Consider the following 20,222-nt stretch of genomic DNA (forward strand, 5'->3'; position numbering starts at 1 on the left):
AAATAGATCAGCATGAGTAATTGTAAACAAAATAAACTAAAAGAATCTTGTCTTAAGATGTTGAATGCAAGAGAATAAAACACACAAAATGGGCAGAAGAAAATGTTTATGATGTCTTCTTTATTCTTTGCCCCTTAACATAGTGTTCTTCATTTTAAAAGATTTTTCACAAACATATAACCAGCGTTTTAGAAGATTTATGTAATGCCTAGGAGTACAAACAGCACAGACAGGCATCTGTTTGCTTCGTTCTCTGGATTAAAAAGAAAATGCCTGCTGTGACTCGATTACACAGAGACATGTTGCATTTAATGTTGCAAGATTAATTGCACAGAGCGATGCACATCAGACAAAATCTTTAAGAGGTGTGTATGTGGGTGTTTTTGTGCGTGTGTGTGCATGCATGTGTGATTGCGCGTATGTGTCAGCCAGTGCATGGATAAGTACAACTATCAAATCCAAATTATCGACTGCGGTAACCTGTTTAATCCAAACGTCTGGTGCTTTCCGGCTTTCAAGTTTTCCATAGCGCTAACTTTTAGCACTCATGTTTTAAAAATCTCACCTTGGCTAGTATTAAAAAATGAGAATGTTATAAATGTTGTATTAGCTCCTTTTTATAGCACAGCAAAAACATCAACCTTTGTTTTTGCTAAATACTTTTTTTTTTATGTAAAAGTTCAATTTAAGATTAATTTAAGTTAAATGAATGCCTATTAAAAAATATACAAATTATAATATAAATTGGCTTATGTTTAGCAGCATTTACTTATTTTTCTGTTAGCTTTCTTTTGTCATTAACATGGCTAAGTTGAACAGGTTAGCACTGAATGTAAGCTATCTTTAGATAAATGTAGCTTTTTCTCCGCTAGTTCTATAAGAACTACTTGAATTTACTAAAATAATTGTTATCCAGTTAAAATGTGTTTTGTTAATTACATTATCACACTACGGTAGCGTATTGTTAAGAAGTATGAAATTTTTACCTCAGAAAATTAGCCAGCCACTTTCAGGAGAATGAAATCATGCGATTTTATCCAATAAAATTGATTTTGGAATTATTTATAATTGGTTAAACAAATATAAAAAAAAACTTTTTTTTTATTGGCCTGTTTTTTCCTTTAGATTGTGTTTTTTTTTGTTTTTGTTTTTTTATACAAATTTTAGCATGCCTCACTATCAGAGAGGTTCTATTTAAGTGATTTATTGATTCAAAAGGTCTGGCAGTAATCAGGCCTAGGTGTGGCATTAAAATTTAACTCAGCTTTCCAAAAATAAAAATTTTAAATCACAATTCATGATTTAGCGAGGGGGATTTATTTTTCACTTTAAGCCTTTTTTTCTTTAATAAATGAAATCATAATTTAAAAAGATGCATTTTCTATTTACTCCGGTTAGCTTTGTGTAATACTAACATTTGTTTGATGATCTGAATCTTTTAAATGTGACAAATATGCAAAGAATTTAAATGTATTTTTAAATTAATATTTTGACTAATATTAGGTCAGCATGTGCACAAATTGGCACTGACACCGCCAACTAACATCAGCTCAGTGTGGTACAGGGGAAAAAAAACAGGAAATGAGTGAGGTAGAGGTACTCACTGGGTATTCTGATCTGGTAATGATTCAGTACTGTCAATACTTCCACTGCGTGGGTTTTGCTGTCAAATTCCAGGAGGCCAGAGATGGTTTTGGAGCTCGCTGTGAACAAACACATACAGATCACATAAAATATCACACATTGTGTTGACATTAACAGGAGATATTTCCATTTAAAGGCAATAAGAGTACAACAACTTACATGAGAAGGCTTATTTAAACAGCGTGGCACTTTTATAAAATAACCGTGCAGCTGTATTATCATTAATTATCAAATGATGAATGAGTTTCCAGATTTCTTTTTCTACGAACCATGGTGTTTTTTTTTTTTTGCTAAGCATGTTAACATGATATGACAACTTCACTGCAGTGTGTATTTATTCAACACTGCTACCATCTTGTGCCCTATTTAAATATAAATTGAGTCTGGCAAGGTAACAGCATAGTAGTGCTTCTAAATTTCTTTTTTCCTTCTAACCGCCTCGCAGTAGAGACAGAATATACACTTCCTGGAAACAAAAAAGAAAAGTAAAGTTGCCCAATCTAGAATTTTATTCGAACACCTGTGTGCACTGTGTTGACCAATTCATGTGTGAAAATTATTCTTCATGCTCCTAGGACCTGGAATATGGTTGTGGCATTAAGGGAAATAAAAACCATAGATGTTATAACCTGGTCATTTGGTACATGCCATGCATTTTATTTCCACATACCATTGCTGACCCTAGACCTGACCAAATAAAGGCTTGTACATTGCGCACTATGCATGAATGATACATTGCTTCACGCAATTCTCTTCTTACCCTGACATACCCGTCGCTCTGGAATGGACTCATCCGACTAAATGACTTTTTTCATTGCTCCACAGTCCAATCTTTAAACTAAAGGCTTTTTTCTGATTAGTTAGAACAACTCTTTATTCAAAATCCTTGTTTTCGTCCCATTGTGCATGCATAAATGCTCTTACTTTCACTATTATCTATTAGCTCAACGCCGTTTCCATTACAAAGTTGACATTTCAGCACTATTCTTCTAGGTTTCGATTAAGTTTTTGATAGTTCTTAACCCAATTTCAGTGAAGTAAAATGTTCTTAGTTGTTTTCTTTGCTTCATGCGGGCCAATAAATTGACTCTTTTGAATGGACGACTATTTTTTTGGCTAGACAGTGCAGAACAATATGATGTAACCCATAGCAGGAACACTTTTACAACATACAGTAATAATCGTTAAGCTGGAAGTCATAATATTAAAGACTGGCTCTTATGCCCTGTAAGGACCAAAACCTAGACATTATGAACACAGAAACAGATATGAATATGCAACTATCGGGACTTACGTTTTGCATCAAACACTTTAAACTTGATGAAGCCCGGCACGTCCTGCTCTGTGCATAACTAGAAAAGATCAATAAAACATTAAATAGGTTAGTGTCACTAACAACAAGGCACCAAAACCATAATTATTTTAATATTATATCAGTTTCCCTCAATTATAATACATTTAATTTGAATATAAAAATTTGCTGATGCAAGCTCCACCCCCAAATTGACGAAAATGAAAAACCTAGTTGAACTTTTAGACAAAAATGAAAAAGCATGAAAAGCAGGGGATTTCTCTTCTTACATTTTTCGTGAAAGTTTGTAAATCACATCTGACTATTTAAAAATTACTGTTTAAGTAATTTTTTTTTTTTTATAATAGATCCCCTTTAAGTGATATCTTTGGAAGTTCAACAGCATCAAAAGTAACTTTGAACGTATAAAAAAATATTATGTGTCACTGTTTAAGGCATCTTTTTAAAATGTCAGATTTGGCAAGAGGACAAACCTCCTGGACATGCTGTTAGAATGACCTTCAGGGTGATAAAAGGAACACTGCATCATCACACCACTTTATACAGCATATTCATGGGAAGGATTTAATATCTCGTGGTTATCGTGGTTATCATGGCAACTGGCGTTTCCAACAGCGCTAAATGTTATCAGAGCTTAACAGAAGGCGTGTTCTGACAGCAGCAGGTGACAGGGAGTGAAAGTGGGTGGACATTTCTTTCTAACAGCTGCACTGGCAGCAACGCTTTTCTCCTGCAATATATGCTCTTGTTTGATCAGCACTAACCCTCTGCAGGTCGTCCTCAGAGATGGAGGGAGGGACATTGTAGAAGTGCAGCACGCATGAAGGAGGCTGGATGATGTTTTTGGATGCCTGCCCAGCGCTGGTGAAGCGGTTGTTGCGAGTCATGGCAAAGTCTTTGTAGCTGCTCGTACCATCCTCCAGCTCAAAGACCTGGCTGGGGATGACTGCATGCTGCTTGGACACGCTGCATAGATAGAGAGAGAGAGAGAGAGCGAGAGAGAGAGAGAGATTGGAGAGAGGGAGAAAAGAATGATGGACGTGTCAGTCAAAGAATGACAGGAAACAAACAGAGGCAACTAAATGGTGGTGAAGAGACAAGCAGGAACACAAAAAAAAGAAAGTGATTATCATCCTTCAGAAGTGAAGGGAGTATCAGTCAGGAAAGACAGATTCAGAGCGCTAAAAAAGCCCTTCTGTGTTTCTTTTTCTGGAAACGACCACGCAGGCAATGTAAGGAGACATGGCTCCCGGATAGAAAAAGAAAAATCAGACAAAAGCGAGAGTTATATCTTATTATAAACAGCTCGACCTTCAGCTGCTAGTGCATTTTTCAGCTCGTTAAAAATGGTTACTGCTCATCCTCGGAATAAATCCTCGCCAGTTTGGCAGGGCAGAGGCACAGAAGCACGGCTTATGTAAATGCACACACCGGCTTCAATCACTGTTGCACAAAGGCATCTTTGGCACCTTCTCCAGTTCTCTACACGCCCATGCTTTAAGAGCCTGGGGATCAAAAAACAGCAGCTTTGGAGAAGAAACAAGCTGGTTAGGTTAATAAAATGACAGGTTAGAGCTCGCATGTTACACTTTCTCTTAAGTCAATCTGCTCCAACTACAGCAAATTATCCTGATGGATGAAGTGGGTCGATTCAACGAGACGTCTCTTCATCCCCTTAAGGGCTCTTGAGGAAAATACAATAAGAAAAAAAAAATGAGGCAAAGAATTCTAACAATAGATTAAAAGCAGTTTATGGAATGTAGTTTTTAACATGTGATGCTTCATTATTCAAACAGTAACATGCGGCTAACAGCCCTACGGTCCCTTCGTTCACACCGACAGGTATTTAAAGCAAGAAGTGAGGGTTCATTTTCTATGTATGTTTATGATTAGGATTAGTTTCATTTCTTCACATAGTGGGTATGACATCCTGAAATGAGAAACTGGGTTAAATAACTCCTTAGACCGACACAATAGAGTGTGTTGTCCAATGTTTCATCACTTTTCCTTTTTAACTATGGGGGTTAAGTCAAAAATTCACCCATATGATAATCTGCACTCATCATTTTTTGACATAATCTCCTTGCTTTTCCATACACCTTGTCCAAATGTCAACAAGCTTTCGCTATTCCCTCATTAGTTTTAGCCCGAGTTGCGAGCCACGAATGCGCTGCTGTCTTCGCTTCTTCATCAGAAGTGAATCTTCATCTTCATAGGGCTGCTTTCAGGGGACCAAACAGGTGAAAGTGATCTTTCCGATGGAGGAACATCAGGACTATTGGGACGTTTTGCAGAGTGTTGACAGCATGTGCCAAAGTGTACGGACGTGCATCCCCATGCAAGATTACGAGGGCCTTGGGTTCTCCATACTGCGCACAAGTCTTTGGTAAATATCAGCACCAGGGACACAAAAACTTATACGAATCACTTCACGCTGATCTTCTTTCGTGCAAATCACAAGTAGGGCATCCATTTTTGCTCGCACCGGAGTTACAAATGAACTGATGTTTATGACATATGGTACAGTTTGTCAGATTAGTGTGCTTTGCTAATCTGACACTGAAGCTAACATGAAGCCTAAAATGTACCATGGAAGTCGAACTTAAATACAAAGTAGTATGTACGAATCAAATACTTGTCTTGTACCATTCTGTTGTTCAACTGAGACACACTACAAATTTTGTGAGTATCTTCTTATTCGCTAAAGGTAACTCTAAGAAAATGAAAATGACACCCCTACTGTGGTTTCTTCATTTATGTGGGAACATAAGTTCTATTTTTACACACCATTAACAACCAAGGACTTTATCTACCTCGTGCAAGAGAGTTAAATAGCTCGCTGTTGTCCACAGGGGTCAATCAACATAGAGCGCAAACATACTGTAGAGTCTCAAACCACATGCGACTGTTATATAATGAAACAGGCCATGCGAGGTGCACTGCTTTCACATACTTTTTAGCGAATTGTACTATGGGACCTGGGATGATAGCTCTATATTAAGCATGAGTATGAATGAAAAAAATAATAAATTCCATTTTTTTTCTATCAAACCGCAGACTGCTCTCTAGCTTCTCACAGTCCACAGCTCATAAAACGCAGACGTCATTTCGACTGTAAGCAGCTGATTAATCTCCAATTAACCGAAAAACGAACCTGCACATTTCTGTTCTTGTTACAAAACATCGATTTCGAATAAGACGTCTGCGTGTGTTGACATGCCAAATGCTTCCCCCATTTGTTAAGAAGGCTATTAGCAATCTAATGAATATTAATGAACAGCAGGAGTCTGCTGTGTGAATATTAATAACTGGTGAGCGAGTCGGTCAGAACCGAGTGCGAGATGCAAAAGCAGAAAAGGCGCACTGTGACAATTTAGGTATGATTTTAAAACGCTTCATGAATAATACAAAAACGCCCGATAGCCTTATAGGATAGGGGTCCTTAAAATGCAGAGTGAAAATTCATTAGCATAATCTAATTCGTTCGAAGCAGACTAATAACACTCATATATCCCAGTGTTCATACGGTTTTACTCAAGTCCAGGCTTTTGGATAAACTCACTTGAAGCCCTCTTTCCCACCACCTGGACAAACAAAGCTGATTTGAAAAGCTCATTCGACTTGATTTAAATTTTTATTTTTTATTATTTATTTAGGCAACTTTGTGACATGTTTGGTATATCCTAATTGGTATTTAGTTGTTTTTAGTTTTAGTTCAAATTATTTTGATGAAACGTTGACTACACGGGATAACGACCGGCCGGCACACGATGTCAGATAAACAACTTCAAAACCAAATTAATATCAGACTGATGGCCTGCGCGGAACTCCAACTGTTGTCGAGGGAGTGCTGTGTGCTAACCACCAGACCACAAGGGAACATAGGGTTGATACTTGTAAATGTGCATATACTGTATAACAATGAGCGCCACAAACACCATATTACAGCAGAGTGATTTGGGAGTTATGACGCACCTCACAGTAATTTTTCTGAAAGAAATGCAACAGAGAGGTAACTTTACAACTCTCAGAGGTGCATGACATACTGTAAGACACATCTGGTGTGTGCAGGAAACTGTCGAGATTCCGAACCTGGTTAGAAACTTAAGGACCATAAATAAGGTCAGGCATTGTGCGAGTGAAAGTTAATCGGTATAAACGGTTACATTTTTGTTGTTTGTGGTTGTATTTGCAACGTTGCGTTGTACTAACAATATCACAACATCATTTCATTAAAGTCATTCTTTAACTTTTGAAAAAAACAACACTGTCCTGACGTTGAACGTCATCACAACATGGTTACAACATAATTAGAGCGGCCACCCAATATTAAGGTTCCTGCATGGTGTTGTGTGTGTCTGTGTAATCTGAGACATTGAAGCAAAGCTCTGCAAGCATCCATGCATGAGCTCATAGACACCCGTGATTGGATAGTGTTGCTGTGATTGACAGGGGAGAAGGAACACCATCCGTCCTCCCACCCCAAGAGCGGTCTTGGTTTCTGGCCATGAATGTCTGTGGCATCTTTGGGACATCTTACAGACTAATCAAAAAGGGGAAAAAAATAGAAGCCTGAAACGGTTAAGGCTCGGAAGGTCGGGGGGGTTCAAGCCCCGGTATTGAGCACTTAAGCAAGGCCTTTAACCCCATTTGCTCTAGAGATTCTGTTCCTAGACTGACCCTGCGCTCTGACCTTAGCTTCCTAACTGATATTTTTACAAAATAATTTCACTGTGCTGTAAAGTACATGTGACAAATGAGTGAATCGTCATCTTAAAACATTTTATGAAAAAATATGAGCTCACAGAAGTCCCCAAAATCACAGAAAACAATACTAAAACAATATTTGATTCAATAATTATAAAAAACTGTCGATGCATTTGGCAAGTCTAAAGCAGTGCATAATTTATACACTTGGTTTGACATGTGGTTGCTTTGGTTTCACACAGCACACAATTTAAGCAATTATAAAGGAAGAAAAATTGTTGGTTGAGGGTTATGAAGGGCTAAATACACAGCATAAAATCTCTCTCAAATGCATCACTAGAAAAAAAATAAATACAGATTTCTCATCAATATGCAGGAGAAGGAGTTGTAGTCGATGCTAAATAAATTTGTGATTTTTTTTTATTTTATAAAAGCTAGAATTTTTCTAGTGCATGCATCATCTAGGGTTGTTTACCGGCCCAAATATCCAGGACACATGACATATCTGCACTGCTACAGCTCCGTCCTATGGCAAAGTTTAGCAACTCAAGAATAAAAACTAAAAAAACTAAAAAAAAAACTGCATGTTCTGTTCAGTTCCTGCTGCAATTGGGTCGATTGAGAGTCACATCATTTTCACACAGCAATCGACACACTCTTGGGCTGATTGGTCTGGTTTGAGTGCTGTGTTCTACAGAACCACACTAAGGGGGGGCTCACATGAAGGTTTAAATCCAAAATACTGAACACTTTTCTAATTGATGAAAAAAAGCCATCCGTACCATACGTTAAGCCTCTTGCTGAAGACTTTGATACTGTTAAGATGTGTGATGGCACGGTCGACCGCGTACTCATCGCCCATCTCAACCAGGGCCGTCCCAGGCACGCTCTTCATGAATTTCACCTGTAAGGGAACACGGGGCACAGTGTTTTCAGAAACACACTCACACCTGTTAACTTCCAGTTTAGTGCTTGTTGTTAGTCCATTTATCACCTCGACTTTTATTAGGAAAAAGTCAGGAGAGACAAAACACTGCGGCACTGTTCCTCTCATGGCCCACTCACCTTCTCAATGTTACCATAGAGACAGAAGAGGTTGAAGATGCGGGTGCAGTTCATCTTGGTGGGATGCAGGCCGCTCACCATGGCAACAGAGCTGGAGGAGTGGCCGATGTAGGAGGAAGTCTGGGGCAGAGGATAGGCTACAACGTCGGGCACCTCATGGGAAGTCCTCTTAAACCTGGTGTTACTGGGCAGAGGCAGCAGGGGGCAGTGTGACCCTGGATAGCCAAAGGGGGGGGGGGGTAAAGAGAATAGAGGAGCTGTCAGTCGCACAAGGCAGCTGTTAAGATTCTGGTGCAATGCTTCAGAAACGGAAAAAAAGAAAAGAAAAAGAAAGAACGAGCAAGAGAAATTACACACTATTTTCTAGTCTGTTGCACTCCGGTTCCCTTGCAGGTCCTGCTAATTACACCGTGCTTAGCAGAACACTATCTCATTCCCCCCTCCCACCCTCAACATATCATTTCTCTCCTCTATCTCTCCCTCCCCTTCCTACATCCTTCTCTTCTACCTCCCACTTATCTGCATGACAGAGGGTGAGAAAGCTTAATCACTCGAACTGAGAAACAGCTGCAGAGCGACAGGAGGATAAAAAAAAAAAAGAAAGACAAGACGAGACAGAGTGATAGAGACTGACCGTAACCATTGTCGCTGTACGAGGATGGATGCTCCCCCAGGATGGCCTGCCTCTGTCTACCTTTACCGCGTTCTGCAATCAGAGCACAGATCCAGTGAAGAAGAGCACAATGAGGGTGTGAAACAAACTACATACACACACACACACACACACAAAATCATCACACCTAGATTAGGCATGCATAGATAGAACGAAAAGAATGTGAGGTGACGTGTGATAAGCTGTGAAATTGCAGTGGGTGAAGAGCTGCAGCGCAGATTGAGGTGATAGGGCAAAAACGTGAAAGAGGTTCATTTCTGCAGCCGAGCAGATTATATAATTGGCTACTCCGTTAATGTTATGAAAATATAATAATGCACACATTTCCCGACATTAGTATTATGAGGTGAAGTCTAGACGTCTAAGATAAAAACCATTTTGAAATATCTCTACAATCTATTTATAAACTAAGGCCTAAACTCCGGCATTTCAACATTCTATACAATTGAAAGTGAAATTCTGAAAACTGGCCAAAAACAAACCGTAATTATTAATTATTCTGTAAAATCAAATGCCATTTGGTTTTATAAGGTTCTACCTCACTGTTTCCTAATATTCATTAAATCTCATTAAATAACAAATACCTGATAATAAACTCGGCAGCAGAGGACATTCTAGACCAGGACCAAATTATAATTAGATATGAATTAAAATATTTTACATGACTTTGTAAAACTTGAGGTTCTTCCTTAACAAGTAGAAATTTTATTTGTAAAGCATTTAATAATGGAAATTACTACGGGCGTTCAAGACAACCCACACCCCCTCTCATATCTGTGTTCTGTTATTCTGAGCAATCAAAAGTCCCAGTTTGACTTGAACACACCACATTAATTAGAACACGCATCAAGTAGGCAAAATTAACAAATTGTACCAACAATGTTTAATGTAATATTTCAAGCTAATGCTATCTGATGGTAGCCTCAATATTAGCTTTCCATGGTACTAAAGAATTTTTATATGGTACTTTACTATGGAACCTTTATTATATTATTTTCATTAATATGGTGTGATACCTGGGTGATAAAACTAATACTTGAGATTTCAACTAAACCTAAAAACAAAAAACAAAAAGCAAAAACACCCCAGTAGGTTTGTATAATACTGATATCATGATTTTCTTTTCATGTATCATGTTCCAAGGATTTTATCTGCAGTCTTTGCTATTATCTTTCCTCCCACAAGTTTTTCAAGTAGCGAACTCTACAAAGCTATCTAATTAACAAAGCTCAGAATGGGAAAGGCCTTGTGATTGAGTTAAGGATAGTGAGAGTGAATAATGTTACGTTCACTACACAAGTAGTGAACACAGGTATACCTCAAGGATATATTTTAAGTCTGCTTCGGTTATGCATGAACATGAGGATTCTAATCTACCGTTTTTGTTGAAGGATACCACCTTTCTGGCACTAGAAATTTTGAGGAGTTTGCATTATTTTATTTTCTCACTAACATAAAAAGCTGCATTTTGCACCTACGTATAGATTCCTGTCAAGCTGCTTTGTGGCATCATGGATTACTAAAAGCTTTTTACAAAAAACTGCAAAGTGAACTGAAAAAACATCACAGTTTCCTTCGGTAAAAAAAAAACAAACAAAAAAAAACAATTATATTTTCAGAATACACTTTTATTTTGAAAATGTGAAAGTGCCTTTACAGTCTGGTGCGAGACTGATTCGTTGAGATGAGAAAGTGCCGAGGGAGTAGTTCAAGGACAGAGTGTGGAAATTTAATGTCCCTTGTTTCTCCATATTTTTATGCCAAATTAAAGCAAAAAAGTGACGATATAAATATTACGAGTTAGAGTAGAAACATGGTGCAAGGACAAGAAAAACAAACAAAAATAACTGCATGGAAGGCAAAATGCAAATCAGTTGTTTTCTTTTAAAAGCATCCTGGATGTGCACATAATAAAGAGTTTTTGTAGAATCATGTCTTCTTTGCAAATCAGGTCAAGCCACTTGACAGGACACTGCATCAGTGAAAAGGACAACCCGAAATGAAAATGTAGGAAAAGCATATTTATATCCAGCTGTGAAGCGGTAATGGAAATATCCATGGAGTAATGAGGACCCAACTGTGCACTGCAAACAATGCCGGTGTTCAACATCCGTGTTCCTTCGATTAAGGGTTTGTCGAAGTGTGTGTGCACGCACAATGGCACAATGAGCACAATACTCGATTTCATATCCAACATTAAAACGCCGAAGTGAAAACAAACAGTGGGATGGAGGAAGACAGGTTGCTAACGCTGATAACGTCCTTGAGTAACATGAATTTTTATAGTTCAATTAAGCACTTTGACTTTGAAAGTTAATTTCACAAACAGAGGAAGATGCTGTCTTGTTATTTACAATCACGACTGCCTTGTTATTCAGCACCATCTTAAGATTTTGTTTCACTGAAGAAGGAAAAAAGGCAGCCAGACATTGTTCCTCCAGTTCAAAGCATGCGAAGGAACAAAGTCTTTCTTAAAAGTGTCAGACTGGAAGGAGAACAAAGCAGACCGCTCCATCTCTCTTTCCATTTCATCCCTTCGTTTTTTCTTTCTGTTCTTTCTCTACTTAGCTCTGGAGGCCTACAGGGAGAAGTCATGCAGAGTGATGCTAATTGCTACAAAATGAGCGCTTAGCGGTGGGAGTTCACAGGCACTGCTGGTCACTGTTTGCCACACAGAGAATGGGAGGGGATTTAGGGCTCAAGGTGACCTTCGCACGACAAATGTCGTTGTTCTGTTCTAGTCATCTTTTGTTCATCATTCGGCTATCATTATCCTGTTCAGTGCATTATTTTTTTATTTTTTCTCGAGAGCTCGTTTAATGATTGTAGTGTCTAACCAACATCCAGTAGTACCAGTAAATCCATGTTAAGTCAGCCCTGAATCTAGTCAAGCACCGGTTGACCTTATCGTTGGGGAAAAAAGACAGGGGTGGACTCAGAACTAAAAAAAAAACAAAAAAAACCTCTAAAGCGACTCACTGATTTAAAGTATAATCAATACGCTTCCAGGATGGCTGTGTTAAGAATGTGGAAATGAAGTTATCCCATAAAAACAAAGAAAAAAGAAAGAAAGAATATATATACTGTATATATAGTATATATATTTATTTATTATTATTATTATTATTTTTAAACAGTCTTGATGTTAATTTTTTTTAATGCATTGGCCAGACAGACCCCTTTCTATGTAGGCCTGTAAGAAGCATTCCATGTACACCTTCATGATGTTTGTAATTTAACAAAGTGCTGACTGAAAAACCTGAGCCCCGGAGGAAAACAGCAAGGGAGGGAAATGAATGAGACAGACAGAGGCGTTCCATTTATTCCTGGCAGCTCCATTAATACGTTTTTATTTATTTCTGCAGTCCGCAATTCAATTAGCATTCAAATTGCTGCACCCCCTGTGCACCTCAATAACAAAACTATGGAGGCTGACAACGTGCATATGACGCACCGCTGAGAGAGCTGCGGCATGGACAAAGTTGAACAGTTCTTCCAATCCCAACGAGAAGACTCCAATCGATTGCTAAACATCACAGGCTCTCTAGTAGTGGCATTGTTTATCTTCTATTTGTGGAGAGAACTAAGGGGATATCGGCAGCTGCAACGGTGCCGCTGTGATCCAGACCGTCCATAAGCTGGCAATTCACCTGGTGTTATGACCTTGCATTGTATTCCTGGTGTTTCAAAGACTCCCTCACCTCCTCCACTTTCTGCACTCACCATGCTTCTTCCACCTTTTTGATTTTCTCAGTGATGCTTTCTTTATCTCCATTCACTTTCAGGTTTCTATTACTCTCACAAAGCCGTCTGATCCCCTGAGCCAGGATTGAACAGTAATGTAAAGACCTTGATGGACTGTCAGTAGTGTGCTTCTGAGGGCTTTTATGAGTATCTGTGATGTGGGTCAGTCAGCCAGGTCATGCTGAATATCTCACAGGAATACATCTTGATTCTTTTCTGCTGACTTCATCAGTTATATTCTGCAAATGACCGTGCATTTTAGAGTGTACGTTATTGTACCACATGCAATGACCCAGGAGGCTCTTAAGCAGTGGGCTTGTGTAAAACCACTGGGGGTAAAATCATTAATGAAGCATTGCACAAAGATGATGAGGAGTGTTACAAAAACCAGTCTCCTTCCAAGGCAGTCTTTCTGTCCAGGATATCTACTCTGTTGTTCTAGAAAGTATGTCTTGTCCTTCACTCTCCTAAGCAGACTGCTGAGTTTAGACATGTGGTGTGCAACTGAAGTTGTAGCTCTCTTTTAAGTATTCAGCAAAAAGGTCACACATGGATCAATTTAAGACTTGATCTTGGTCTTGTCTGTTAGAGTATAGAGGTCGTGAAAGAGGTCTCTAAGTAAAAAACCAATGCAGAAAGATAACAGTATTTTATTATACAACAAACCCACAAGAAATCCTTTTAATGAGGACAAAAAGGTACCCTAAAAGTTTTTTAGGTTTATTTCTCTGGGCGACTCTTAAAGATAGTCTGTTGTAGTCTACAACACAGCGATAGTCTCCTTAAAGGATTTTTTTACCTTGTTTGTCTGGGATCACTCTTAAACACAGGGCTAATGTATGCACAAAAGGGGTAACCACGTGAGGCGTGGCTAAGCCCCGCAACTGCATCCGATTGGACCAATCACCCATGGGATGAACTGACTTCGAAAGGTCAAAACCAGCATGCCCAAGCAGAATCAACATCAACTTGCAACCTCCAACAACCTCTTCCAAGCAGCTCGGCCTTTGCGGGTGCTACGTCATTCGCTCTTCAAAAGCTCTCAACGAGACTTCGTGCCAGAACTCCAAAGTCCCACAACGAAGAAACCCTGAGGAGAAGTTCCAGAGCGCAGCCATCGGTAACCAGGCAACCAGCGCCTCACTGAAGGGCTTCCCCAAAAGACGTCATCTCTACAACAGCGAACCGACCAATCAGAAACGCTGTGATTCCCGTCGCTGGAGGCGAACCACCGGATGAAACCGAAACGTAACGCAAGTAAACAAACAAAGCTGCATACCTTGCTGAAATTAGGGCTTGTTTAATAACTAAACTGTAAATTCTTGTTTCTTTATGAAGAACTGTTGTCTTGGTCATGTATTTTAAAGTCTAAACATTTGCCCAGATCTTGTTACCTTGCTAATAATTGCTAAATACTAATACTGAGCTGCTTGTGTTATCATCGCTAGCCATGTGATAAGCAGAACTGCGAAGATACACTAAATTGTGCTAAACGCTGGACAGGTAGTCTCAGGTTTGTCTGTTTTTTTAGAGCTAAAGGTGGGATTGTTACAGCTATCAGCTACCTAGCCTTCTTTAGTTCTTAGTAGTGCTTTTATATCTCAAAACATTAACAATGTCATCATCAATAAAAACTTTTTTTTTGAATTTTTTTTTTTGCCCTGTTAGTTTTGTTAGGCATAAATGCAAGATAGAAACATTCATTATAACATTCCCCTAGTTTAAAAAGGAATATACAGTAATGTCAGTTTTAAGATTCTTTTTCTTTGTTTGTTTTTCAGGCGGATCTCTTATTGGTTCAACAAAGACATCTACAACAAAGATATATTATATGATTTGTTCCTCTGGGGGAAGCCTTAAAGGCATGGCGTTGTGTTCCAAATATGTCCTTGGATACTATTTTTCTAGTTGTGTACTCTACAAGGCCACAAAATAAGAAAAGAAGGAAAGCAGGGCAAATAAAGGAATATTCCTCTTCTCTAGGCTACGCTCACAAAGGTCTACTCGACCTGTCCTTCCTTAAGTAGGACACTCTGGTTTCAGCATGCCTTAAAGACATCTCGGGCTAAATGAAGGATTGCCATCTCCAGCTCAACCTGCAAAGGGACAAAGCTTTCTTGTCGTGCCAGCAATTCCTCAGTTGTTATATTCAGGGCATCTTTACGTCACTTTCAAGCTTCTGTCTTTGTTGTCACTACAATCGAGGTCAGAAGAGCTAACCCGGTCATTGTTGTTATATTCAGGTCATCTCCTGATCTTCAGATTCAGGGGATTCAGAGATCACAGCTAATAGACTCTGTTTTTTTTTTAGTCTTTTAGAGCTTTAATGTTAATTTTTCTTAGCATTTTTAAAGATCATTAACTGCATCACAAGGTCAGTTTTTAGGGGGTTTACTTTGCTAACTTGTTACTTACACCTTCTCCAAAATGTTCCCCTGAACTTTGAGACAGATGACTTAAAGAGCTGCTGACGCACTGTATTCCCTCCTGATACCTTGGATAGATTAAGCATCCTATCCCGCATAAAGGAATAACTGAACACAAATGCTTTTTTTCCAAAAATAGTTGACTGGAAAGTTAACTATTACTGTACTACGTACTAGTGTATTACAGTATATACACTAGTATATTAATACTACATACTACATTCTATATCTAGTATGTATAATACTACATACTACATTTGTTATGTTTCCTTAACTCCAGGTCTATCTTTTATGTGTTTTGGATCAACTGGTATATAATCTGCTCTGCAGCACTTGTATCGTTGCCAGATCATTTACTCTGTAGCTGCTTGGTTTTGTATTCTGCCTCACTTGGAAGTTGCCACAAATGAAAGGAACTCCCAAAAGGGGATAAATATAAATGTTAATTCACTCCAGGCTGAAAGGATGCTATTGTGTCTCTTTTCTTTTTTTTTTTTTGGCTCTTGTGCCTTTCCTAACTCCAGGGAAAGAATTACAAAATTTCAGAAGACAAATGCATATCGAAACATCAACAAGACGTAATGTAGGTGAAGGAAAAAACAGTGTCAGTAAGCAAAGAAAGCCATGCATTCACACACACACACACACACACACATATTCGCACACGCCCTTACCTCGTCTGACCAAAAAGGGTTTGGTGTAGTCCCAACTGTCGTTGTCGTTTCTTATGACGTTGAGGCGTGAGGGCTAAAATGAGGGAGGGAGAGAGAAAGCACAGCGGCAGTGCATGTGTGTTAGGCTCCACCGGTGTGTGTGTGTATGTGTGTGACTGTGTCTAATTGTGTGCAGGAGTATGTCTGTGTGTGTGTGTGAGCGCTGCAGATTTACCCGAGCGTATTCGATTTTCAGTGTGCAGCAGCCGGCGTATATGTCGGCTCCGTTGAGGGCCGCTTTGGCCTTCTGGGCATTCTGGACCGATTCAAACGTGGAGGACAGCCAGTCAAGGAAAATCATAGCAAACCCCAAGTCACTGCATGCATCTGAGCATTTAGGACTCAATTCAGACCAAAATTAGACATAGACTGATAAGTAGATCTACACGTCTCCCTTTCATTTGAAAAGCAGTTAAAAAAAAATAGAAAGGGTGCACTTAGTAAAAATATATAGAAAATTAAATGTCTGTCAACGTGAGTGAGAAAGAAAAGAAAACACGTATATTCAGAGTGCTTTCACGCCTCTATTTGACGAGTCAGAATCAGAAAATTGAACCTTTGGGTTCGTTTGCTGTTTAGTGACAAAGCAAAACCCATTGCCTAAAAGGGTGTGTGGTGCTGAAAGCATACTCGTTATACAAAATCATTCATTTAGGAACACTGTGACAAAAAAAAAAAAGAAAAAAAAAAAGTAAGTTTTGTGACAGAAATCAAAAAATCCCCCAAGGACCTGCAAACACTGAGCCGGCACTAAATAAATGATAATTATATACAGTAAATAACTACATACAGTAAAGACATTTCCCCAGTCCAATTACTCAAATTGCATGTCGTTTCTACAGCACTAGAGCTCTGTCCTTTGGCTCAGTTTGCGCCTCATGGCACAGCTTAGCAGCTCAAATCTATGATAAAAAAATTGCCCATGAGAAGAATTAAAACGTTATTTCTTATGCTTCTATATTAATAGAAGCGAAAAAACGATCATGTGAAGATCAGATCTGTGAGTAAACATATGCGGGGGACAATAATCCAGAAACACAACACTGTGGGTTGTATAATGGCCAGGCAAAGTCCAAGCCAAGGCTAGCTGTCGAAACAATTTCAGAGTCCATATGTTCAAGCCGCTTTTCACAGCAAAGCCAAGCAAGATGTCTACACGTGCAAACTGGAGTCCCTTCTGACTTCCCTAGTTTGATAGGCTATAATATGGAAATGCTTGATATAGACTGTAGCAGCATAACCCCTAATAAAGCTCGAATATCCCTGGATATTATGTAATATCCATCCAAGTGCTCCGCTTTACCGAGTAGCTTTTGAAGCATCTGTGTAAATTAGAGCAAAATCGGATAGTGCACTTTTGATGAGTAACCTACTTGCATGAGACAAATGAGGAGAAACATAATGTTAAAAAGAGTTTTTTTTTTCTCCTGAGCATCTCATCGTTGTCAGGCTTGTTCAGTGTGTGTTCCCACAAAAACGTGCACAGGACTAGACATGTCTTTTATGGGTCCAGAATCTGATTGGAATCATATGGAGCAGAACCCTTTTTCCTATAAGTGAAGTAACATAGTTACTTCCCTCTGTCACACTCAGCCATGTACCCAGTATGTCTGCAAAAAAATAGGTGAATGCAGTGAGAACTTGGTGGGAACACCAAGAACACCAACACACAGTAGAAACTGGAAAAGAAGTAGTATCGTCTCTCTTGATGTGGAGCTGCCACGCTCTTCTCGGACATATTAACAAAAAGCCTGGTGAGGACATGGTTGAAGCAAGATGCAGAAAGAACTTATTAAAAATGCAATAACTACAGCATTGACCAGTTTATGATATGACTAACACCTCTTAGGGACATTGACGTCCTGTAAGCATGACTCAGATGCGAACGATTGGATGGCGTTCTGACTGAGTTGTCATTGGGATGTCACTGGGATGTTGCTCCGTCAATGAAGTTCTCGCAACTACTTTTTCAGGCTTGTGCTGTGATTATGGGGGGTCCATGCCATGTTGCATTAAAATTCCTATCACGTTCTTTACAGTCAGGGAATTTAGTATAAATACCGGATCCAATTTCTCACATCATCACTTTGTGATGAAAAGCACTGTGTGATTTGCGGTATTTTCTGACCCAATGTAGTAAGTGTGTAATGATCACATGGTAAGAGCATGGTGCGAGCTGCTCGGTCATAGTAATATCTCGGCTCAACCTCATTGGACCTGGTAAGCGCATGATCATGTGAATGATAGAAAATTACTGACAACATGATAGAACCTGACAGGGACGCGTCTAGGAAGTAGTACTGTATGAATCTGATAACTGCAGGTTTTTTCATTTTGACCCTGCTCCCACTGCGCTCTTTAATATTTTTGGGCTGCAGTGGGAACTTCATGGTCTTCGACATCTTAAAGAAGCCACAATAAATGGACAACAAGGCACAAGTAAGCCAGTTATGACTTCATATTTTCAAATTACAGCCATCAAGATTTTTTTTTGTTTTTCAGTTAACAGGCTTTCGGTCAGGCAGGCTAGCTATCTAAAATGAGGCTTATTAGTCTAAAATCTAATACGCTTCATTTCTATTTTGATGGCGTTCATCAACATGACATCCCACTTTGGCTGTAGCATCTACCAGTCAAGCTGTACAAGTAGCTCAAAGCTACAGAGAAAACAAATAACATGCTTTGTCATGCTATGCCTAATTAAACAAAACAAACAGCTAAATAAAATGTTGGCTGTGCCATGTTTAGTGATGAAAATGTCTAAATCTGTTTGAAATATCTTACAGAGAAAGAGTTAATTTGAATTCATAGCGATTTTTACATTAAGCCAGCTAGTCAGGCACCCAGAGCTGGGCTGCTAGCCAGTTAGCTAGCTAGCTATGCAAGTTAGATTATCCTTTAATACTGTTTCATTTTATTTAAGACACTAACAGTACAGTAGTTATTAAGTAGTAATTTTTATCTCAGGATTAAAACAATCCTAGTTTATCTTTATTACTCTAAAAATAAATCTACTTTAGATAGCAAACTAAGCTAGTTACTTCACTATTAGCTAGGACAGGTTGTGTGACGCGTGAGGCTTTTATTATTATTATTATTATTATTATTATTATTATATTGGCTCTGGGTACTTTTTTTCTTTTAGAAAAAAAATCTTTAGCCAGCCATGTTTGGTACCCTGGCATACAGACTCATGAATTTGCGCCTAAACAACTGAAATTTCTCAAGAAATTCCTTTGGCATAGTGTACAAGGCATTTTCAGCAGTACCCAAACCAAGCCAAATGCTGGCTAAGGTGCATGTACTGTATGTCCGGAGCCATATTGTGTTTTTTTGCATTTTGTACAAGATTTTGTGAAGACAAAGCACCATGAGTCCCAAGAAGTAAACAGAGCCACGTTCAGTTTTGTTTTTAAAGCAGCCGGTACCAAGAAGAATCATAAATTAAAGTTAAGTAAGGTTTAATTCCTATTTATTTCATATTTTACTTCATTGGAAATTATTAATATTTTTGGGTGGCTGGAACAGATTATCTGCATTTACATTATTTCCTATGGGAAAATGTGCTTTTCAATACGAATTTTCGCCACAAGAACTCGCTTTTGGAACTAATTAAATTCGTATGCCAAGGTAACACGGTATTAGGATTTTAGAGTAATTTAGCTGGGAGCTGGGAGTTTGTGTATGTGCGTTTGTGTGTGTGTGTGTGCACAGATTTGATGTATATTCTTGACTTTCACACAAACACAATGCCCTGTTATTGATCCTCCCGTGTGCCTCTTTCCAGTAAGGATATTCCACCATGGCCTGAATTCCGTTGCGCTTGAAGATGACGATGCGTAACACGTTGCCGATAGGGTTGCACACTGTGTATAAAACATCCTGTAGCATAAAAAAGAAGAGAGTCCCAATTCAGAAAGGGGTACTTGATACTTAAT

The 20,222-nt window shown here is 38.8% G+C and overlaps 1 protein-coding gene across 1 annotated transcript in view; it reads right to left on the reverse strand.

Annotated features, from left to right (window-relative positions):
• Positions 1-20,222, reverse strand: part of LOC128542742 (heterogeneous nuclear ribonucleoprotein L-like) — a 75,364-nt gene that overhangs the window by 2,241 nt on the left and 52,901 nt on the right. The window contains exons 4-12 of the mRNA XM_053512714.1: positions 20,081-20,166; positions 16,460-16,556; positions 16,246-16,318; positions 9,363-9,434; positions 8,729-8,943; positions 8,446-8,567; positions 3,721-3,922; positions 2,939-2,996; positions 1,605-1,703 (exon numbers count right to left, since the gene is read on the reverse strand). Coding sequence (XP_053368689.1) covers positions 1,605-1,703; positions 2,939-2,996; positions 3,721-3,922; positions 8,446-8,567; positions 8,729-8,943; positions 9,363-9,434; positions 16,246-16,318; positions 16,460-16,556; positions 20,081-20,166 — 1,024 coding nt within the window. The remainder of the gene's footprint in view (positions 1-1,604; positions 1,704-2,938; positions 2,997-3,720; positions 3,923-8,445; positions 8,568-8,728; positions 8,944-9,362; positions 9,435-16,245; positions 16,319-16,459; positions 16,557-20,080; positions 20,167-20,222) is intronic.

This window comes from Clarias gariepinus, chromosome 15 (genome assembly GCF_024256425.1).
Source record: "Clarias gariepinus isolate MV-2021 ecotype Netherlands chromosome 15, CGAR_prim_01v2, whole genome shotgun sequence".
NCBI lineage: Eukaryota > Metazoa > Chordata > Actinopteri > Siluriformes > Clariidae > Clarias > Clarias gariepinus.